The sequence below is a fragment of the Choloepus didactylus genome, chromosome 17 (genome assembly GCF_015220235.1).
Source record: "Choloepus didactylus isolate mChoDid1 chromosome 17, mChoDid1.pri, whole genome shotgun sequence".
NCBI classification, from domain to species: domain Eukaryota; kingdom Metazoa; phylum Chordata; class Mammalia; order Pilosa; family Megalonychidae; genus Choloepus; species Choloepus didactylus.
In genome coordinates, this window is record NC_051323.1 from 62,343,275 (window position 1) to 62,367,444 (window position 24,170).

At 46.0% G+C, this 24,170-nt stretch overlaps 1 protein-coding gene across 2 annotated transcripts in view; it reads right to left on the reverse strand.

Annotated features, from left to right (window-relative positions):
• RASA3 (RAS p21 protein activator 3) overlaps positions 1 to 24,170 on the reverse strand; it is a 212,021-nt gene that overhangs the window by 59,349 nt on the left and 128,502 nt on the right. For both annotated transcript variants that reach the window (XM_037806929.1, XM_037806930.1), the window contains exons 4-5: positions 12,377 to 12,471; positions 2,431 to 2,507 (exon numbers count right to left, since the gene is read on the reverse strand). In XM_037806929.1, coding sequence (XP_037662857.1) covers positions 2,431 to 2,507; positions 12,377 to 12,471 — 172 coding nt within the window. The remainder of the gene's footprint in view (positions 1 to 2,430; positions 2,508 to 12,376; positions 12,472 to 24,170) is intronic.

The following is a 24,170-nucleotide window of genomic DNA, read 5'->3' on the forward strand; positions in this document are numbered from 1 at the left end:
GCAAGAGAATCCTAGAACACAGCTCCACACTCAATTTAGGAGTAGGTTTTGGAATATCTAGAGGAATATGACCCCACGTTTGTGTATGCTGGGAAAGTCATTTGCAGAGAAGTGTGCAGGACGGCTTCCTGCAGGAGGTGCTAGGGTGAAGGCTGAGGCATGAGTGGAAGTTGGTCAAGCAACTCATAGGGGTGAGGGCTGCCTGAGGACTTAGTGATCTGAAAGACGAGAGAGAGAGAGAGAGAGAGAGAGAGAGAGAGAGAGAGAGAGAGAGAGAATGGCACAGTAGGGAAACTACAGGTTATTTCCTGTGGCTGCAAGAGGGAAGAGAAAAAACCTGAGAGGCCAGCAGAGGCCATGCAGGGCCTTGAGTCAGTGCCTGGGTGTTGGGACCCAGAACGCTGTGAATAGAGCAGCGAGAGGAATCAGGAGGCTGCGGCAGTGATGCTGGTGAGAGGCAGTGAGGAGGAGGAAAAGGCGGTGGGCAAGGCCCGAGTGGACCGCTGGAGGACGGGGCTCAGGAACAGGATGACACCCAAGTCCCTGCCTGGGAAAACGTGCCACTAAGGTTACAGTAAGGGCGACGCTGGGGAGGTTCCTTATTATATTACCCAATTTCCTATATGGGGAGCCTCTTCAGGGCTGGTTACTACATCTGTGGTCACGGTATCAGGAATACTGCCTGTTCCCCATCACACGTGGTTCCAGGCAGTGCCGGCAGCCAGCCCCGAGTCTCCCGTTGTCACGCAGACCAGGGACTAGGCCCGGACCCTGGCCATGGAGGACGTGGGGCTAGTCTAGAGCCTGCATTTCCTGCATTTCCCCGTCCTGGCTCCAATTTACACCCAGCCTTGTTCTCATTCCTTCTCCCCTACCACGAAGCCACGTTTTCTTGTTCTATAATAGGCTCTTGTTAAACAGCCTTAAGTCCTTTTTGAACAAGGGTAAAAACCTATAAATAAATCAGAAAAGAAGCAATGTGTCTTCTAACTGCTACAGGATGTTAGAGTCAAGTTCAGCCTCAGCACAGCAAGTTCTCTAAGAAGAGCAAGTGTTATAAAAGAATAAGGTACAAAACTCCTTTCGGGCGTCATCTTCATGCTTGCGAGTTGCCCAGGCTTTAGATGACGTTTGGTGTTTCTACAACCTGTCCCACACATTACGCAGTGGCAGCCCTGCAGCCGTGGACCAGATTTCAGCCATCAGATGGGAACAAAGATTGAGCAGTCACGGGGTGGTGCTGTGGGTAACCCCATCCACTGGGGGAGGGCTGGGAAGGGCAGGGCCTCTTGGGGTGGTGGAGCGTGTGGGGTACCTCCTCCCCCACCTTCCCCCAGGCCCTGTCCGATGAGCCAGAGAGAGTGAAATACTAATGCTAACTTTATAGTCTTTGCAAGCATTTATAAGCCCAAGGAAAGGGCATCATTTTATCACATGAACACAGAGCATCCTTGCTGGCCAGGGACATTTAAACGCTGTGTTTGGGGAACAGATTCTCTGCAAAGATCAAGAATGCGGGTGCTTGCACATGTGACGATGGTGAACGTTCTGGCCTCCTCCTTTGGCCTTTAGGAAGGGGACAGGTCTCCAATCACCAGAGAACTGACTGCTGCAAGTCTTCACTTCCTCTTCTGGACAGAGCAAGGCAGAGGCTCCCGCCAACTTTGCTTCTCCGAACACCTTTGGCCCCCAGTGTGGAAGAGGACAGACAGGGACCTTCTGACAGCCACCCACTTAGAACCCAAAAGATCAGTGAGTTTAGTAAAGATAGACACTAGGCATGTGGTTTAGGTGGGTAAGAGAAGAGGGTAAACTAAGTAACCCCCAAATCCTGACTATTTAGGGAGCAGGAGTCTTACCCTGGGTTTGTGTGCCCAAAGGGCCCATGGCTGGGCCGTGGGTCTGCAGAGCTTCTCAACACGTGTGGTATGTGTGTGCTTACATGCATTCTCTGAAGCAGTGTCCACAATTTCCCATTATGAAGTATTAACACTACCTAAACATACATGTACACACACACAGTATGGGACAGAAAGAGCTCTGCCTTTGGAGTCAGAAGCCTGATGTCAAGTTCTGGCTCTAAAACTGACTGATCATCTGACCTTGGGCAAGTCACATCAGCTCTTGGAACCTCTGTTTCCTCCTCTGCATTGTAGGGATAATAATACCAACCGTTTTTGCCTAGACGTGGCACTGAACAACTTTGGCTACTTGCAAATATCCAAAACTTCACCTTCTAAGGACAAACATTTGCTTGATTGAGGATATTGAGAAGAATGTGCCAGAACACTTAAAAACAATGTCATCTTGGGAACCCATCAAGTCTGGAAATTCTGATGTTTGTTTAAAAAAATCAGTCATGCTTCCTGGTGGTCAGATGTTATTATTCATGAGATGATTCAACACAACAGTTAATTCTGCGGGTCTTACCGTGTAGCAAGTTTATGGCAAACGACACCAGTGTCCGTGATGACTTCACTCAGCCTCATCTCCAGGTGGACCTTGCCCTGAAACGCACAATGACAAAGTGCGTCATGGAGATGACAGCGCCACACCCAGCCCCACTGTCCCGCACACCGAGGAAACCCGCTCCCGGCGAGTTGAGAGCTTAGGAGGATACCTGTCACTCTAACTTGGCACCAAGTGTCTATTCACAGAACATGTTCTTGCACCTGACTCCACGGAGCAGCCACTCGCTATATCCATTCTACTCTGGATCAAATCCCAAAGGCCTGGATCAAATCCCAACGACTCAGCCGTGGGGTTGCGGCTTTCCTCCCAAAGAGTTTAGTGTTTAAAAGCCTGTTCAGTTTAACAGCTCTGTCACCAAGCCCTATGCCTGGACCTAATTAGGCACATAAGTGCTCCCAGCTCTATGAGAAGCAGACAGGCTGTTTCAGAAGTAAGAGGTTGAAGATAAAATAATAAAAAGGTACTTGAAAAAGCAGCATCACAAACGTGTTTAAGTTGGTCATTTATGTTCATTTGTATGACATGGGGCCTGGGCATGAGAAATCCTGAAGTGTCATGGTAGGGGTGGGGTTAAGCAAAGGAGAAAGAAGGAAGCCCTCCCTTCGGAAAATGCGTCTTTGCACTTCTTATATTTTGTTCATTGTCTGGTGAGGCCTGGATAAAGCTGCAAGAGAGTCTCGGAGCCCCATTATTCCTGCGGAGAGTAAATGCTCATAGACGGTTCTGGAAGGAGAAGAGGGAACAGAGGTAACTGAAGTCATGAAAACACTGGACTCTTCCATATCTCTGTATCTACATCTATATATCTACCTGTGTCTATATATACTAATATATTACATATGATTTTATCAGTGTAGAGACAAGTATAAATGACTATGCATGGATACATACTAGGCTATTATAAAGATTCTTTGAGGCGAAGCATCATGAGGGAAAAGAGGACAGTGGGAGCAGGGAGCCAAGAAAAGGGAAAGGGAAAAAAATCCCTTAAAAAGGAAAATAATAGTATGTATGATATCATGTTTATACTTTTATTTAAAAGTGTATACATTATATATATGTATAGTATTAAAATTATTTTTAAATAAAAAGCATGAGGCAGAACTGGACAATCTCCAAGGTCCTTTCTGACTTAAAAAATTCTAGAATCTACAACATGGAAGAATGCCTTCAATAAGGCCTTGTTTCCCAGGAATCCGGGACACGGAGGCCTGGGGAATGGGTGAGTGGAACACAGAACTTAGACTCAGAACTCAAGGGACAGACCTAATCAGCTACTCCCTCAGCATCGCCTCCTGAGTCTGAATTTAACTCTGACTTAGCATCTCCGAATTCTTTCAGTCGCTACTGTACTTTATTTACCTTGGCGGCTTGGAAGACACCTGTGTTGTCTTCATCTCACCAGGTGTGCACACTATTCCCCGGCCCGATCATAAACTCCAAGGGCTCCCGTCCATGTCCCCACTCAGGGCTGGGCTCCGCTCTCCACACACACTCAACAAATGCTCTGCCAGTGAGCTCCCAGCCTGGCCGAGCCATCACGCGGCTCTGAGATCTCCCTCCTATCCCAAGATTGGGCCGGAGTGGGACTAACGGAGGGGTGAGGAGGAGACACAGTATTTCGTTCACCCTTTCATTCTGGCTCTCATCATTCCAGCAGACTGTCGGGATGTCTTATGGTTGCAAACCTATTGCTGTGCCCTGCCCTCGTCCTCGGATGAGGCTGGTTCCCTTCTCCTTCCCTGCCAGCCACAGCCAGGGTTCTCTTGGAATACATCTGCATGGAGGCCAGGAGAACGTGCTGGATCGTTCATTGACAGAGCTTGACCAGATCTGGCCTGCCAGAAACCACCTGGCAAAGGACATGCGGTTTTTGGATTAATGTCTAAATCCCTCTTTGGGGCAAAAAGGCTCTTCTGCTTAAGCAAAGGGGAGTTAGGGATTTCAGTGGAGTTTTAAACAGCACTACTCTTTTCACTTGCTGAACTCTAAGCTCTGACTTTGAATCGATTCCAAGAAATGCTCAATAGCACTTACCATGAGAAACAAAGGGAGATGTGTCTCGATGTTTCCATTGTGGCAGTTTAAAGATGAGGAGAGGAGGCAATAAGATGGAAACTAATGATTTGACATGTCCTTCCCATGAACTGTTCCCAGGGGTGCAAAATGTGAGGTACAAGGCACGTTCGTGGGCTCCGAGCCTGAGGCCATGCCCAGGAATTGGACAAAGCTGGGTCCTCCCAGGAAACCATCTCAAGGAACTGAGAAAACGGCACACAGCCATGGTTTCTTTTGACAAGAGGCAATGTGATCCACTTACTCCCCAAATAAAACCGAAACCAGGATTTGGTGTTTCGATACTTCAGGGGCAACACCTCTCTGTGGTTTCGCTCTGAGTGCACATTTTTGACCATCTGTGCACCACGAAAGACTGGTGGACACGAAGGAGAGACACTGCTCTCATGCCCTTTGGGGTCCCTAATGTACTAGTGTACCCCTCGAGGTCCCACCCGCTAAATATGCACTGCGATAGATAGGAGCCCACAAGTTACCCATGGAAGTGTTTCTTACTTAGAGCAAACCCAAGCTTCTGCTGCAGTGGTGAGGACACATTCGATGGGCTCCAGTAGTCACCGTGCTTGGAAACGAACAGCTGCTTGCAAAACGTGCAGCAGCCACACAGACATCCGTGAGCCACACTTGTGAATTCGAAGGCAAGATGCTATAAACAGCACAGCCCACCACGCCCTGCGAAACTAACCAAAAATGAGAGCGCTTCCTTTGACAGGGTGGGTGCTGTGCAGGGAGGTGCAACCATGGGGCAAGCTGTTCCAGCCTTGAGATGAGCCTCCCTCCGAGGCTGGGAGAATCAGCGGTCTTGCCCTGCCTTTGAGCTGTCTGGCAGTGCAGACCCCTAAGAGCCAGCCTCCTCTCAGGGCAGGAGATGTGGACACAGAGGTGTCCAGGAAGACTGGGGTGCAGGGGCCTGATCTCAGCCTCAGGGTGTGGAGTAGCAAATTTGTCCACAGACATTTGCAACCTACTGCCCCGAGTGCAAGGCACTGCACTCACTGCACTAGCCTATAGCACACGGACACACAAGCCTCCACCACAATGCGGGGAGGAGAGGCTTTGGAGGTGGATGGACGAACCTGGGCTGGACTCTCAGCTGCTCACTCGCCAGTGGCAAGAGCAAAGCATCTGCCCTCCTGGGGCCTCTTTCCTCACCTGTAAGGTAGAGAGAGCTGCACCGAACTTGCCGATGGCCACAGGGCTGATATGCATGATGGAGAGGCAGTGCTGCCCAGTGGTTAAACGTGGGAACTTCAAAACCAGACCACCTGGAAGGAGTCCTGGCTCTGCCGGTACTGACTGTATGACCCTGGGAAAGTCCCTGGGATGACACCTATTGTGATGAGTCTCCTCCAAGTTACTACATGAAAGTGCTCCGAGCAATGCTAGGGGCATGCCACTCACAACACGAGGGTGTGGCAAGGGGCATGCCACGTACGACACGAGTGTGTGCCAAGGGAGGTGCTTTGCGTGGAACCTCGCACAGGCAGGTGCTCAAAAGTGAGCCAGGAGGGTGGCCTGACTCACAGCAGTCTACTTCTCAACCATCTTCACACAGACTCCTCTAGCACTTCTAACCCAAAAGCATCCATTCATTTGACAAACATTTACCATGCACCACTGTGTCCCAGGCACTATATTAAACAGGAGACAGTTATTAGGCACAAAATGGACATGGTCTCTGCCCTCCTGGGCTTATACTGAGTGGGGACCTCCAATATGTAGCATTTACTGTGTCATTTCTTCTGAATACACTAACTATTTGACTCATCGGTGAGTCTGTATGTCGAAGCCTTGTCTTCCCAGACAGAGGGGCCCCCTGGTTTACAGCTCCCACCCCACCCTGCACACAGCTCAGGATTAGGCCCAGGGGAGCCCAGTAACCCATTGTGAGTACACGGCAGGCAGGCATCAGTGCCAGGCTGAATCTGTGACTTCAGCAGCAGAACGACAGGGGAAGTTACGCCTAATAGGGATAATCATGACGTCGACAATGTTGTGGGTTTTTTTTTTTTTTAGTAGCTCTTTTTTCCAAGCATCAGTCACAAATTTAAGAGCTTTACAAATGATCTGTGTAATTCTCACCACAATCTATGAAGGAGACACTGCTATCTGTTAAAGATGAGGACACGGAGGCTTATAGCAATTAAATAACTCACCCTCTAAAATCAAATACAGGGTAAATGCTCATGATAAAAGAATTTGGCATCACTAGAATAGTTCCATTTAAAAATGATTTTCCTGCCAGTTTGACCTTTTTCACCTGCATTCTTAACTACCCTGGAGCGCCAACTCTCATATGGCTTACTTTTGGAGATTGGCGGTCACTGTTCAGACTGGCATATCACTAATTTATTTTTATTGGGCTGCAAGAAAAAAAGTTAAAGAACACATCTGTGGCGAGGCCAGTAGCAACCTCCCAGCATTACAACTGCTAACAAATTGGCAAACCTTGTCAAATGGCACAATGTTAGCTTTCCTGTTTCCTGTTTTTCCCAAGAAGAAGGACTCGCATCTCAACGTGATTGGATCCTGATGACTGTTAATATTTTTCTCCCTTAAATACTTTGTTACTGAGATGTCAAATACTGTAAGATAATTCGTGTTGTTTCTATTTTCTGGTAATTTGGGAGATGGATGGTCTGAGATAAAACAAAACAAAGCAAAACACTGTACTATCACTGAAAGAACTTTTTCCCCCCAGAAAGTTAACTCTAAATAAACCTTTGGTACAGAAATTCACATCTTATCTTCACGTCAATTCACACAGGACAGCATCTGCCTTGTTCTTAAACCCACAATTTGCAAGGGTGACTGCCACGTGCAGTGATGGTAAATGATGTTTAAAACACTGTCTCCCTGCACAAACAACCCAAACCAGAAACATGAAAGCCCAAGGCCTCCATATCACAGGGTCTCACACCCATTTGTTTCCCGGGCAGGGAGGAAGTGCTGATTTTCAAAGCACAGCCTCTTTGACAGCTGGCTTGTCAACTGTCTTGACTTGGAGTATTTGACACAGATAGGCCTGTCTGTGCTTCAACTTTCTTCAAGCCTCATGCCTCGAAGAAACTTAAAACCCTGGACTTGTTTTGATCTCCACAGCAGCGCTCTCTTCTTACTGTTGGCCATAAGTGCTGCTGGTCCCCTGGAGGCAGGAAGAGGTGGTTCCGCCTTAGCATAACCCCTGGGATGTCTAGCATTGTTGTACACATTAACTGCTTGCCTGGGCAAGATGTATTAAGATTTAAGTAAATGTCCTTGCATTTATGTTTGTCTATGGGGAGACATAGCATTAGAACAGAGCAAAAAAAAAAAAAGTTGATTAGATAGTTTTTTTCAGTTCTTATTTAAGGTGAATAATGAGATTGAGAAGTTTAAAAAAGCAACTGGTATTTATATACAATTTTCTCAGGGGATCTTGTCCTAGATGACCTCCCCATGCTGAGAGGGGCGTGCACCGTGAGAAAAGGCTGAACACGGAAAGGGGGTGGGGGGTGAGCAGCTACCTCCTGGAGCTCCTTGCCTATACTTCTCCTGATCTGAGATCTGTAAATTAGGGATTAGTGATACCAGCCCCCACCTCATGGGTTGGCTCCCAGGATCCAGGAAGGTGTTTTATCAGCAGTAAAATGCCACACCACTCACTGTCCTTATTTTGAGAGGGAACCATAAGGCACAGAAAAAGAGTCAAGACAGACAAATCTGGGATCCGTGTTGCTTGATTTCGTTTTCTGGCCTTTGTGCCACATTATAAGTAGATAAGAATACGTTGAATAGAGATGATAAAAGTAGAGGAGAAACTTAAAAAAAAAAATAGAAAAGGCAGAAAGTGAATGACAAGGGGAAAAAAGAAAGCTTAACTCAAGCCATGAAGCCCTACCTCACACCGCTATCCCCATCCTACCAGTTCTTTCAAAAGATTAAAAAGATTTAAAAGCTAGATCATTAAGATATGCACAATTGCTGACACTGTTTGTTTGGGGAAATCCTCCAAACAGGATTGTCTAATACACAAAAGAAGAAATCCCCAGGTCTTCTGAGGAGAAGCTGAGATTTCTACTCAATCACCTGCCTGTCTGACTTTTCCAGGTTGGGACCTGACTGCTGTAAGGTATAATAACACCGTGATTATCTCTTGGATGGAGGACACCCAGGTGTGTTTGCTTTGTGAAAATTCATTGAACTGTACACTTACGAACTGTGCTTTTTTCCAAATATATGTTATACTTTAATTACATGTTTATTAAAACAAAAACAAACAAAGCACAAAAGCAGAACTCAATCACCTGAGAGGCTTCCTGGGTGGGGCTTGGGAAAGAAGTCTACTGCCCATCAAAGTCACCAGACAACCTGCTTGGTTGGGGGTGTGGGGGTTGGCAGTGAGCCGGGCATAAAACAGGTGCTCAATAAACACTTCTGAACGAAAGAAAGAATGGATGCATGTCTTCCTCTTCCCATTCCATACAGAATAGGATTCATCACACGAAAGAAAGGAATCCTTCAAGAATCTGCAGGTCTCCTTTTCTCCAGAGGAGCGTATTTTTGGCAATTGTTATCGTCTATGCAGTGGCAGGCAAAAATTCAGTTATGTCACCACTCATGGGATGTTGCTTGTCCCTAGCTTGCTCCCAATCATTTTATCCTCACATTACCTACCAAGTTCCAAGGAAGGAAGAGCTATGACTACTTTTCTTTTTTTTTTAATAAAGTGATTTTTCCAAAGACCTTTAAAAAATATCAGTTCCAGAAGGAAACAAGAAACGTTTAAAATGGTCTTTTTCCCCATTTCTGTGACTCAGCGATCTCTCACATCAGCCCCAGTTTCATGATACTTTCTTTCCTAACACATGCCTTTTAACTGTGAATTACCTAGCAGAGGGAGTCAAGAAACCATATGCTGTCCTCCGCCCTTCTAAAAAATTGTAAATGCGACATTTCAAAATGAAATGATAGCTGCAGAGAAAAGATTGTAACTGCAATTTTAAAGGTCAGTTTGAGTCTAGGGGAGGGTACCGGTCCCTCTTTGTAAATGGTCACTTTATGAAAGGGCAACTTTAAGAATAAATAACCTAAGCAAAGCACTTCACACCGTGTCTACAACTTAGCAGGCGATCCACAAACATGAACTATTCTCTTTCTCTCTATAGTACAAACTTACATTTGCCTTTCAGAGCTTACAAATTCCTAGGAAGTGGTCACAGGCAGGATCAGTAGCTCCATTTTATAGATGATAAAAATCAGGCTCAGGGCGGACAAGGGACTTGCCCGCCAGCATGTGCACTACATCTGGCACTCATTATGAAATATTCCAGTGACACAGTCATAAAATTAAAACATGGCAGTCATTGTTACAAGCCTTGAGGTGATGCAACAGTTCCCACCCCCCCACCCCACCCCCACACACATGTGCATGGAAAACTGGTGAAGTCTGAATAAGGCCTGTGGATTGTAAACATGTCAGCGTCCCGGTTGTGATACTGTACTCTAGTTCCATCAGATATTACCATTAGGAGAAACTGGGTGAAAGCAACCTGGGTCCTTTCTGTCCTCAAGTATAATTAGTAGAAGACACAAATTTGCTAATCATATTCATTGGGTACTATTTTTTGCAGCTTTCTGTGAATCTACAACCATTTCAAAATGAAAGGTGAAATTTAAAAAAAAGCAAGAAAAAAACAGAAAAGCTACATTTGTCAATAAAACCAAACTTAAATCTGGAAATAAAAATGAGTACATAGAAAATGGTAAAGACCACAGTTCTGCAGGTTGCTTATTGAAGGTCTTTTGACTATATTATTTCAGAACAAAAGTGATAGGGGAAATCACCAACATGGAAAACAGGACCAAGTGGCGCTCTAAAGAACGGATGCCATTATATCGTTATGGTACATCACTTTTGAAATCTTTTATTTTAAAATGTGAGATTTCTAAGTCACTCGGAGCATGGGTGGAATGATCATTATTTTCTTGGTATTAATAGTCATTTTTATTGTTAGAACCGTATTCTTCCACTCTGAATACAATTACTGGTTCTGTCAATAATTACAATGTCTTTCAATTTCCACAAGTATATGTGGACTCCCCAGGTAACGTTTCCTATAAAGCAGCATTGATTAAGTGTGGAGCATAATTATGATCCCTCCCTTGAGGGGGCAAGATGGGCACCCACTCAGGCCGCCATCTTGGTTAAACGCTTTGACATTTGTGGAGGACCTTAACCCTTCCCTCTGGCCTGGGCTCTTTTTCAAAGTTCATAGATAACCAGCTACAAGGACACAGCGCATGACCTCAGCACAGACTATGCCCTGGAGCCCTCTGCTCCGCACCCCTTGGGGAGAGCTTGGCTGTGGCGGTGAGCACAGGAAGGACTGTCTGAAGGACATACAGCCATCTGGTCCTAGACTCTGAAATGGCCCTAGACATCAGGGGATGGTACCTGGCCGTGTAGGCTCATGCACCTCCCCATCAGACCCTTGGCATTGCTTCTGACGAAATCTCAGGCCACTAGTCTACACTGAGCCACGCTGCAGGACAAGGCCCGGGCAAAGTCCTGACAAAGTAGCCAGTGCAGGGATGTTGTCCATGACATCATCCACTAACTATAAACATAGCCTTGACTACTACCACCCTGTGACGTGTTAGGCACTGTAGAGCTACATATAAGTTATCTCAATCACTCTTTACAAAAGCCCCATTTTACAGAGTAGGAAATTGAGGCCCAAAGGAGGCAACTGCCCCAATGTCATTTCATTAGTAAATGAAAGAACTGAGATTTGAGCCAGATCTGTTTGCACCAAAGAACATGCTCTCAGCCCCATGCTCAGTGACCACAGCCTTGGGGTCTTTATAAGGACCCACGGGTGAACATACGCTTGCATCTCAGTATCAGGATCACTGTGCCTTTAGGTCATAGTGAGTGATTTGTAGTTTTGTAGCTGCCTGTTGTGGACAAGGACTAAGCACAAATTACATACACACACACACACACACACACACACACACACACACACACACAAACGGCATGGATTAAGGAATAGCCTTTACTGGGGAAATGGACAAGCCAGTGTCAGCAAGAAAAGACAAGACACAGACCCTCTCTCCTGCCAGGGAGCTCTTTTAGATGCTCGGCCTAGGTTTATATTCCAGGGGAGTAACCTGTTCTCCCCTCTAATGGGCAAGTCTGATAACAACCTTACCAGAGAAGGGCCACAGGACCCTCCCGAATGCCATGCACCATGGATTTGTGGGCCTGCCATTACAGGAGGGGTCAGGCAGTGGTCAGCTGCCCAGGACCTGGAGGCCTTAGAGCTTGTAAATTTTCAGTCTTCTCTGCTAGAGGGAGGAATCACCAGTCCTATGGGAATCTTTCCTTGCTTTGAATGTCAGGAAACTTGGAACCAAATGCACAGTCCACCTCCAACAAATATGCAGAACTTGGTGGTATGAGATTCTGTGTGCTAATACTACTCCATTGCTTTATTTTTTTTCTTACCTATATTTTCTCTTTATCTTCAACTAAGGGTTATTATCCTTTCTCATTTTACATATTTTTAAAGCTACTTCAATCATGCATGACAAAGTGTGGGAATAGCCAAAGGAATAAACTAAATCAATGAGCCTGTATTTACTCTTTAAGTACAACTACACAAACTGCTGATTGTTACTCCTTGTTAAGGCCAAAAACTCTGCCTATTGCTTTAACTACAAATTGTGTCTACGGTCCCTTCCCAAAGTCCTGCGCTACATTCCCAAAGTCCTGCAGTACATTCCAGCAGCTTTTCTTTCCAGGTACTCTGAAGAGCTGCTGGCTTTGCAGAAGGGGCCTCACCTGCACTTCGGAGTCAGCGTCAACATGCTGCAGCTGGAACCAGGTGTCTCTGTTATGGTACTTCTGCAGGTCTTCCTTCTGGATGGCCACTTTCCCTAAAACACACAGCACAAGGGACAAGCACTTCAGGAGAGGAAATGAATCTGCCGGACCCAATAGGTTTTATGAAGAGAAAAAGTCATTCCATTTATCACTGCAAATTATTTCAAACAGCTATATCAGATAAATTGAGAACTCTGCATTTCTTCCTTCCAGAAAGATTAATACACGCAACATATACTTTGAAAGGCAAAAATGGCACAGCCCATTAACAAAGCACATTTCACCCATCACTTAAATCAGTGGTCAATTGACTTGTTTGTCCTCAGGACAGGAAGCAGAGCATCTATGGGCTGGGAATGGACAGAGCATGCCTCTCATAAAAAGCAGAAAGCACCCGGCTCACGTATTATCAAATGTCATTTTATTATTGAACACAGAACTATTCAAACAGGGGTATGGTGGGTAGTAGCTTCATCTGACAGATGAGAAAAGAGCTGTGCCAGCTCCGCACTGCAAACTGCTCATAACCTAGGAAACAGGGAGGGCGGTGGTTAAGGGAACGAGCTCCAAAGGCAGGGAACTGCTCCATTGCTCTCCCCCCAGCCGCCAAGAGGCTGGGCAAGCCCCAGGACACCTGAGCCTCAATATCCCCACTGCAAGATGAAGAGAAGAGCAGTATTCTATGGGTTCCTATGAGGATTAGATGGAAGTGTGTGTGTGTGCGTGCACACACACATATGCACGAATGCTTAGCTATAGCTGTATTACAAGCGCTATAAGCTATAGCCTAGAATAAATATATGTATGTATATTTAGCTTATAGTGTGTGTGAGGACCTGGGTCTGATCATGTGTATGTGTGTGTGTGTGTGTGTCTGTGTGTGTATCTCAGAAAAGTGCCTGGCACACAGTCCACACTCAGGTTAGTTAACAGATGTGACTGATATTTAGAATATAGCAGGAACAGATTACTGCCTTCCTATCGGGTCATGGGTATCTAGTCTTTAAATCAGTTCTTGTCGAAGCATGACCAATGGACTATCTGCATCAGAAACACCTGAAGTTGCTTCTTAAAATGTTGATTTCTGGACCCCATCCCAAATTTAGGACCTCTGTTCTAAAGAGTTTTGTGTTCCTTACACAGGTTAGGTGCTTTGAAGCTAGAATTACAATTAAAAATACAAATATATTTGTATAATCAATTTACCTATTATATAGTTATAGTATTTGAATATACACATGTAATATACCCATTCACCTTATTCCAGAACAATGTTTAAGGCAGTTATCAAGTGTATACGCATCACAGCTTGGAAAGGACAGATAGATGTCATGTATTGAGCACTGTCCTCCCGTACCCTTGTTTGACTAACGGCATTGTTTCCATCCATCCCAATGGCCACCATGCATTTTGGGTCATGCTATCCGTCAGGGAAAAATAGTTAAATAGCCCCTGGAAATACATGCATGCACACACACTACACTACATATGTTAGAGAACATACACAAAAATAGATACAGTAAAGGATAGTATGAAAGCAAAGATTTTTAAAAATTGAAATATTTTCTTTCTGTTCTCCCAGGACACCTACACCCGAGTCTGGAAGTCAGGGTCCAATTATCAAAGCAAGAAACTCTGATTCCATCTTCACACTTTCCCTTACCCCTAATTTTATCAGCTGCCAGGCGCAACCATTCCACTCCCTCTGAACCTTCTCCATCTCTCCCCTGCCTGCCACATCCATGTCCTCGGCCCAGGGTCAGTCAGCAAGCCCCTCTGGAATACAGCCGTGGTCCTAATGGGTCACTCCCTTACCCCATGACGCTGACAACACAACCCCTGAGTTTTCTCCTCAAAGGAAGATCTTTTTATGTTTCTGGTTTCTTAAAACCTTTATGGGCTCCCCATCTAAATAGAAGGGGAGTTCAAACCCCAAAACCTGGCATTCAGCAGCCTCACAATTTGGTCCAACCCTCTTTCCCACCAGCTCTGTCATTTCTGGAACATTCTACATGCCAGCCCCTTTACACACCTCAACTCATGATATCCTCCAATAATCTGGAAGGAGAGGTAGGTGCTACAATACACACCTTACAGGTGAGAAAACGGAAGCTGAGTGGTTACGAGGTGCATCCAGGCGGCCTAATTAACCACTGGCAGAGACAAGTGTGCGGTGCTTATCCACTGACCCCATCCTGGGTGTGCTCCCCACGGCATTTTGCTTCCCTGCCTTTCAGACTGTTATTTTTCTTCCTCGAACATCCCCACCCCGTGAAGTCTCCCTGCAATGCCACCTTTTCTTAAGGACTCCCACAGGCTTTAGAGTGGCGCAGACTCTGTTCTGCTCCCCAAGGCTCTCCGGGAAGCCTTGGTGGTGCCCTGGGCCATTTCGTTCCTCAACCGTGAGATTTAACGGAAAGAAGTGGATATTTGGCTTGTTTGGCCTGCACAACCTTGTTCTGAGAACATGATTCCATCTGGAGATGGGCCAATCTCTGCTCTGGTCTCCAGACACAGTGAAGCAGCCGGCCAGGCCAGCACGGGCCCCACGTCGCAAGGGGTGCCGTGAAATTACAAGTGCACCAATGGGGAGTTTCCAAAGGCAAAAACTCAAACACAGACCTGTACTAAGTGTCAAAGGAATGGAAGCATTCACGAAATTGTGACAATTTACTGCCACTGCTACCCTTCTTTCCAATCTCCATCTCTATCTACCAATTGTGTCATTAACTAGGTAATTGCTGGTGAATGAATTTAAACAATTTTCATATTCTCATTGGGAATTCATGTTTCATCATTCTGTAAAGAAGTCTTGGAAAAGGCCCTGGAATAATTTCCTTTGCCTGAAAGCAATAGCTGCATGGCCCATAACTCATCAGTTCAAAGCCAGCTAATTCACACTGCCGATAATTTTGTCTACCTGCAAAGTGGATATAGCACATTTAATACTCAAAGGGTTAATACAATTAACTATGCTGACCTAATTGAATTAGCCAACCAGTCCTTTGCTCTCACCACGCAGAACCATCTGGAGCAAAAATCCACACAGCTATAGTGTTTATTGCATAATACATTAAAGTCATTAAAAGCAATCAAAACTGGCAGGTGGGAAAGCAAGAAAGGAGGATGGCAGAAAGCAAAAGAGAAGCAGATGCAGATGACAATGTACAGAGGTGTGCAGGCTGGAAAACGAACATACTTTGAGTTTCCGAACCTCAAAGAAATTCGAAGAGACTCAAATTACGTGCCACTTATTTCCTCCCAACTAGCATAAAATTACATCCGTCAGGAGTCTGTCTCATAATTCCTTCCTCTGTCTTTGTCCATGGGCTGCACTCAGGCTGAGCTGCTCCGTGCCCTGGTCTCCTCCGCCCACCCTGGCACCACATTATGTTCTTGGCTGCACTGTCCGTTCTATTTCTTTACTACTTGGTTCCATAACCTTTGATCATTTTGCAGCCACACCCCCGTCACCACGCAGAATGATACACCCAAGACGAGGTTACCAGCCTGCCCTCTCTTCTCTCGGCCAGCTGTTGCCTGGCTCTTTTAAACTTGGTCCTTTTCCCCACAGTGGAAATATGGTTTTTGAGTCTCCCAGGAATAAAGCCACATAAAGCAAAACACTTCTTAAAATTCAATTGGGCAATATATTTCTGTGAAAAAGGATAAAGAAACCTTCAGACTGTGTGATCAACTCAGTTGGATAGCAAGACTGCCCTTGAAGCTTGAAATTGTAATTGTTTAATTGCATTGTTATTGCTCCTTCATGCTTTTTTGAGCCGAAACCTGAAGTGGGAGGAACCACATAATTAATGCTTATATGAATCCTCTAATTTATACATCAGTACTAGTCATAATTTATAGATTTTTGCATTTTAATTAGACAATAAAGAAACATAGTGCAAAATTCAAAATATTCAAAAGGATATAAAATACAGCTAAGAGAAAGTTTCTCTCTCCTCTTTCTCCTAATCACTTAGCTCCCCTTTCAAGAGGTAACCTGTTATCAGTCTCTAGAATGGTCTTCTAGAGACTGATTAATCACACTGAAGAATATATGAATGTGTATTTTTAACACATATATTAGAGTTCTTAAATGCTGTTCTGATAGAATACCTGACTGACAAACCATAATATCAATTTCAGTTTTCTTGATGTGTCATAATCCATAAAGTTGCTATGACTTTGAGTTCCAAAATGACTGCACTCTATCTGTGTGGCATCAAAAAGGCTACTAAACCCCTTGGGGCCTCTACCTTCTCATGTGGACAAAGGTGGTATTACCTAGCCTTTTCACCACCCAAAATTCCATTCATTATTTTCTTCTGATGGGTCCTATATCCATCAGGTCCATAAGGAAAGAGAAGCATGCCAGGGAAGTCAAAAGAAGACATATTAAAGGGGACCAGTTAGAGAAGTGTTAGAAGAGCTGGAAGAGGAACCAGGGGAAGGTGAGACAAACCAGAGATTAAAAACTGCAGGAACTCTCCAAGTCAACTTGGCAGGTGATCTCACTGCCCTCCCCACAAGAGGGACCTGACTCCTGGGGGTGTAAATCTCCCTGGCAACATGGACATGACTCCCGGGGATGAGTCTGGACCCGGCATCATGGGATTGAGAAAGCCTTCTTAACTAAAAGGGGGAAGAGAAATAAAATAAAGTTTCAGTGCCTGAGAGATTTCAAATGGAGTTGAGAGGTCATTCTGGAGGTGATTCTTATGCATTATATAAATATCCCTTTTTAGTTTTTAGTGTATTAGAATAGCTACAAGGAAATACCTGAGACTGTTGAACTGCAACCCAGTAGCCTTGTTTCTTAAAGATGACTGTATAAGTATATAGCTTATATGGTGTGACTGTGTGATTGTAGAAAACACTGTGGCTCACACTCCCTTTATCCAGTATATGGACAGATGAGTAGAAAAATGGGGACAAAAAAGTAAATGAATAATGGGGGGGGGGGGAGTGGATTGTTTTGGATGTTCTTTTTTACTTTTACTTTTATTTTTATTTTTATTTTATTTTATTTTTTTTTTTGGAGTAATGAAAATATTCAAAAATTGAATGTGGTGATGAATGTACAACCATATGATACTGTGAACAGTTGACTGTACACTTTGGATGACTTACGGTTTGTGATTATATCTCAATAATATTGCAAGGGGAAAAAGAACTGCAAGAAGGCCTACTAGCATCCTACTTCATGATGAAAGACTGAACGCTTTACCCCTAAGATCGAGAATATGGCAAAGACATTTGCTAAATCACTCTTAATTCATCCCGGTACCCCAGCCAGTGTAATAAGGCAAGAAAAAGAAAGAAAACGCATATGGATTGGAGAAAAAGTCTTTATTCGCAGAACCTACCAAAAAACATCTACAAAAAAAGCTAATATGTCTAATAAGTGAGTTTAGTGAGATTGGAGGATACCCAGCAATCCCATTCCTAGGTATTTACCTAGTCAATATAGAAAAATCACCCATATCTCTATATACAAGCAATGACAATGAAAATTGAAATTAAAAAAAAAACAGTACTAGAGTAGCTAGAAGTAAATACTGGAAACTACCAAACTCCAACCCAGTAGCCTTGACTCTTGAAGACGATTATATAACAATGTAGATTATAAGGGGTGACAGTGTGATTGTGAAAACCTTGTGGATCACCCTCTCTTTATCCAGTGTATGGATGGATGAGTAGAAAAATGGGGACAAAAACTAAATGAAAAATAGGGTGGGATGGGGCGGGATGATTTGGGTGTTCTTTTTTACTTTTATTTTTTATTCTTACTCTGATTCTTTCTGGTGTAAGGAAAATGTTCAAAAATAGATTGAGGTGACAAATGCACAACTATATGATGGTACTGTGAACAGCTGATTGGACACCGTGGATGACTGTATGGTATGTGAAATGTCTCAATAAAACTGAATTTTAAAAAAGTAAAAAACATTAAAAAAAAAGTAACCAATGCCATTTTCAAAATGACACTTTCATGGTTTGTACTTTTGGTGTGCTTTCCAAGATATCTTTGCCTACCCCATCAAAGACATAAAATACATTGGAGAAATCTAACAAAACATGTGCAAGACATGTACGCTGAAAACACTGATGAGAGAAATTAGAGAAGACCCAAGTACATGGAGAGATATATCAGGTTTGTGGATCAGAAGAGTCAGTTTTGTTAAGATGCTAATTCCCCCCCAAATTAATCTAGAGATTCAAAGATATCTCAACCAAAATTACTGTGGGCTTTTTTATGGAAACTGAGAAGCTGATTCAAAAAGTTGTATGACAATGGAAAGGACCTAAATAACCAAAACAAGTTTGGGCTAGAACAGATTTGGAGGTCTCACACCACCTGATTTAAGACTCTTACTATGAAGATACAGTAATCAAGACAGTGTGGTATTGGGATAAGAAAAGACATGCAGATCAATGGAACAGAATACAGAATCCAGAAACAGACCCATACATGCATGGTCAATTGGTTTTCAAAAAGATACCAAAGCAAGCCAATGAAGAAAGGATAGTGTTTTCAATAAATGTTGCTGGAACACTTGGGCATCCACAAGGGAAAAAAATGTATCCCAAACCTCATCTTATGCCATATACAAAAACTATCTTGAAATATACCATAGATCTCAACGTGGGAGCTGAAACCACAAACTTGCTAGAAGAAAACATAGCAGAAAAATTGTCACAACCTTGGGATAGGCAAAGATTTCTTAGATTGGACAATAAAAGCATGAACCATTTAAAAAATTGATAAATTGGACTTCATCAAAAGTAAAAACTTCTGGTCTTCAAAAGACACTGGTAGGAAAATGACAAGACAAGCCACAAACTGGGAGAAAATATTTACAAAACACATATCTGATAAAGGACTTGTACCCAGAATATAAAAGAACTTTTAGAACTCAATGATAAGAAAACAAACAAGCCAATAAAAAGGGCAAAAGAATGAACAATTTACTGAAAAAGAGATACAGACAATCCATAAGCACATGAAAATATATTCAACACCATTCATCATCAATGCAATATAAACCACAATGAGATATACGAGATACTACATGTGGAGAGCCGTCTCCCGGGACGGGCATAGCGCATGCGCTGTAAACCTGCTCCAAAGTCCCCCCGCCCATCGAATGAGCCAAGATGGCGCCCATATCCTGCTTCCGCTTATGACGTGCACACTCACTATTCCTATCTGCCAATTGAGTGCATATGCGTGGCGCTAGATCATTGGTTATGAGTAGAGTACTTAAGAGTTTGCCCAAGCGAACCTCGGGGAGACAGCCCACTAGGAGCCGTACCTGACGGCCACATCGAGGCTGCTCTCCCGCGAGGCACTCTGCCCCGCGTGGAAACCTGTAACAGAGAATGCTTATCTAGCTTCAGTAAAAGACTTGCTCTCGCAACCGCCGTGTGGCTCGAGTCGTGACTTCCAGCCAGGTCAGTTTGCGTGGTCTGCATCTCTCTCTCTCTCTCATCCCTTGTTTCTCCCCTCGCCGGCCGGGGAACAGGGGTCGAGCGGGGCGGCGCCGGACAAGTGGTGGCCCGTACGGGGAACGCTCCTCCTCCTGCCTCGCTCTCGACGGTCCCTCTGTGAGGAGAGCAGCGCTGCGCATCGAGCTTACGGCGGACTTCCCGCGCCTGATCAACGCGAGAAGGTGAGTGCGTCTTATTACATGATAGTTAGGGCCCGTGGGTTTTCAGGTGACCCCGGGGGACTCGGAAGAGCTCTCCGAGTGACTGAAGTATAGTGCCGACTGCAATCATGGGGCAGTCCGGAAGTTCATCTCTCTTAGCTCCCTTAAAGAACCTTTTGAAACAACGGGGTATCTCGGTCAGGAAAAGCTCCCTTCAGCGTTTTCTTGATGATGTTGATACTTTTGCCCCTTGGTTTGCCTGCACCGGCAGCCTTAGCCTACCCTCTTGGATGAAGCTCGGTCGCGACATAGACCGAGCGCGCCAGACGGGCGTGTGTATGGACCCAATTCTAGTACCCATATGGGAGACCGTCCGTGCGGTCCTTGAACTAGAATCGGCTGCCGGCCTAAGCCCGTCCTCTGCCTTGCAAGAAGCACGGTGCGCGCTCCAAGAAACCCAGTCAGTTTCGTCAGCGGACGGCTCCTATAAGGGCAAACCGCCGGAGTCCAGTGACTCTGACTCAGAGTCAGATAGCGATACTGACGAGGAGGCGGAAGCATCCCCGCTAATTGAGTGGGAGGAGCCTCCCGCCACACCCGTGCGGCCTTCCGCCCCGCCAATGTCTACCGCTGCACCCCCAGGGACACCCCAGCTCCCAACTGACGCCTTGGGCGGTCCCACCAAAGGACCTCGCCGAGAGCTCCCTCTAGTGGCCATGCCCAGTAAATGTAATTATCCTTTGCTGCCAGACCCGGAAACCCCGATGGGCCGGTCAGGGGAGGGGCAACCTTTGCCGTACCCCCCGCCCGAGTACACAGGCCCTCAGGACCCTTTGCCATTAGGTAGTGGTGGGAGACATTTCTGGAGATGGAACCCTTTCACAACATTTAGACCTTTTGGCATGCTGGGTGGCTACCAGCCACTTGAGCCGCAGCCAGTCTCAGAAATGTACCCGGTTATTATCAATCCCCAAGGTGGCAATCAGCACGAATCATATGATTACAAACTATTGAGGGAATTGAGGCAGGCCGTCCATCAGTATGGCCCCAATGCCCCTTATACCTTGAACATGATCGAGAACCTCTCTGCTCTAAATCATACACCCGCAGATATTTTTCAGCTAGCCCGTGCTTGCTTGCCGTCAGGCCGATTCATAGATTGGAAAGCATGGTTTGAGGAGTTAGCTGAAGAGCAGGCCGCAAGGAATGCGGCGGGGAGACGTGGCGGGTGGAATGCTGACATGCTGTTGGGGAGAGGCGCCCATGCCCAGAACCAAACGGGTTTCCCACAAGAGGTCTACGCCCAGATCTTCCGCTGTTTTGTGGGTGCCTGGAAAAAGCTAACAGGTAAGGGAGAGGCTCAGGCCTCACTCAGCAATATACACCAAGGCCCCACAGAACCATTTGCGGATTTTGTAGCCAGGATGCAAACCGCAGCTGAGAGAATCTTCTCAGATCCAGGAGTAGCAGAGACTGTGGTTAAGCAAATGATTTTTGAGCAGTGCAACAAGGAGTGCAAAGTTATCCTGGCACAAAACAGAGCAAAAAATTTGACAGAGTGGGTCAGGCTCTGTAGAGATACTGGCAGCCCTTTAACTAATGCAGGTCTAGCTGCCATGCTAGCTAGCTCCCTACAGGTGGCTATAAAAGGCCCGAGAACCTTAGGGGCAAAGTCTAACGGGTGCTATGGCTGTGGCCAATCAGGGCACTTTAAGAGAGATTGTCCCAATAGACGTCAGCCCCCTGCCACTCAACGGTTTGGCGAACCAGGTGCAGTAACCAGGCCGTGTGGCCGTTGCCACAAAGGCCCTGACCCGGTGCTCAGCTGGGCCAGAGGCTCTGTTTGTGTTTTTCCCCAGGAACCAGGACGTCAACCAGTGTGGGTTCCGGAAAGACTGGTGAGAACCGTGACATCACCTGAAGAAGCCAAGGAACAGCTGTCAGAAACGCCAACGAATATACAACCTGAACCATTAGACCAAGCCTCCGACCCTGCTGATGATGGCGACGACCGACAAGACGATAATAGTAGGACTGACCACCCCGCGGTTGCCCAAAAAGAGGATCGGTAACTCTGTTCTTTGCTCTCCTATAGCAATCCTTCTAATCTGCCTTTTTCTTTTTTTAGTGGAACTGTGGTAGCGCAGGAGAGTGGTCTTTGGGGCCTGTGGCATCATCCCCCGACCCTGGCCCCATTCTCTGCTGGGTCTCCCGCCTCTCCTGTGTTTTTCACTCGTACCCTGTCTCTAGGTCTCCACCACCTGCCTTCTGACAGAAATATTTCCTCCACAAGCTTCAACGAGTCCTTCCCCCTCACCAATGACACACTGATCCTCTCTTTTGCTAACCTCTCTGTCAAGGTTGTCAACACCACAGTTGCGGCGAATGCTACTTGTGAAACTGGTAATGGCGAGTTAAGTAAGGGAGTCTTGCTTGAATTTCTTAACGTTACAGGGAAGAGCCGCCAGTCTTGTGAAGGGATCTTGAGTAAAAATGAGACTCAAAGGTGCCTTTTCCTTCCGGGGTTTGCTCCTACAGTCTGCAACCGTTCCAAAGACCCGGATGCCTCGCCGCCCCGCTATCCTAGTGTATCGCCCAAGTTATGTCTGGCTCCCCGTCAAGGCAACCGACTGGGTTGGCCCTGTTTCTCAAGTTGTTTCACTTAACAATATCCCCTTCTCTAAGTCTAGGCGTCCAAGAGGCATACCTTACCCGAGACGTGCTACGCCGCCACAATCAGATGCTGAACTTAAATTTCCAGGCCATTCAGAAACTCCTAGCGGAGATAGATGAACTTGGACTAGAAATAGATGGACTCTGGAGAGTTCTCCAGCAGACGTGTGATACCCGATGGTTATTCGGGAGGCTTTGTGTCACCCCGGTTAGGGTGAACTTGACAGAGGAGCAGCAAGATGTCGCCGAGTGGCTCAAGGACACTTATCTCCCCAACTTCACCAATCTCTCCGACCAAGTGAAATCCGACCTTCAGGGACTTGAGAACATTAGGAAATTGAAGCCTGTTAGTTTCGACCTTTCCACACTGGGCGAGACTGTAAAAAATCTGTGGGACCAAGTCACCTCTTGGTTCTCTTGGCCCAATTTGACTAATTGGATTCTCTTGATGGTGGGACCATTGGTGGGATTAGTCATTGTTAAATCTTTGCTAGAACGCCTGTTTCAAGCGCGGCAGTACCGTGTTACCACTATGATGGCTATGTCCTCCACCTTTGATACCCCCAACAGCGACCATTCTGATGGCCATACCCCATCCTGGCCGCCTCGGGCGGGGCACTCGGGAGCGAGGTTTGTAGCTAAGCGCGCAGCTGTGTCCCGGGTATAACGGGCGACGCCAGCAGTCATAATTTTTGTCTCAGGTAGGTCCCTAAGGCAGAGTCATAGTTGTGGCCAGACTTGACTCTAGCCAATGCATAGGGACGCCTAGTGACGCCTCCGACTCTGGTTAATGCTATCCCTGCCCCCGCCTTTGTCCCCCAGTTGCAAGGCAAAGCACTGCAGGGAGAGTCATGTTGTTTCCAGCTCACGGACTCTCCTGTCTCCATATGAGGTGAGCATTCTGGTCGGTGCTAGAGGCTCCGCCGCTAAATGGCTGAGACCTAGTCCAGACTCCCCAAAGCACCGGAACAAATTGTGAGCCATCTGGGTTCACGGGAGCACACTCATCACTGGGGACACTGGGTCGATATAAATAATAAAGGGGGAGATGTGGAGAGCCGTCTCCCGGGACGGGCATAGCGCATGCGCTGTAAACCTGCTCCAAAGTCCCCCCGCCCATCGAATGAGCCAAGATGGCGCCCATATCCTGCTTCCGCTTATGACGTGCACACTCACTATTCCTATCTGCCAATTGAGTGCATATGCGCGGCGCTAGATCATTGGTTATGAGTAGAGTACTTAAGAGTTTGCCCAAGCGAACCTCGGGGAGACAGCCCACTAGGAGCCGTACCTGACGGCCACATCGAGGCTGCTCTCCCGCGAGGCACTCTGCCCCGCGTGGAAACCTGTAACAGAGAATGCTTATCTAGCTTCAGTAAAAGACTTGCTCTCGCAACCGCCGTGTGGCTCGAGTCGTGACTTCC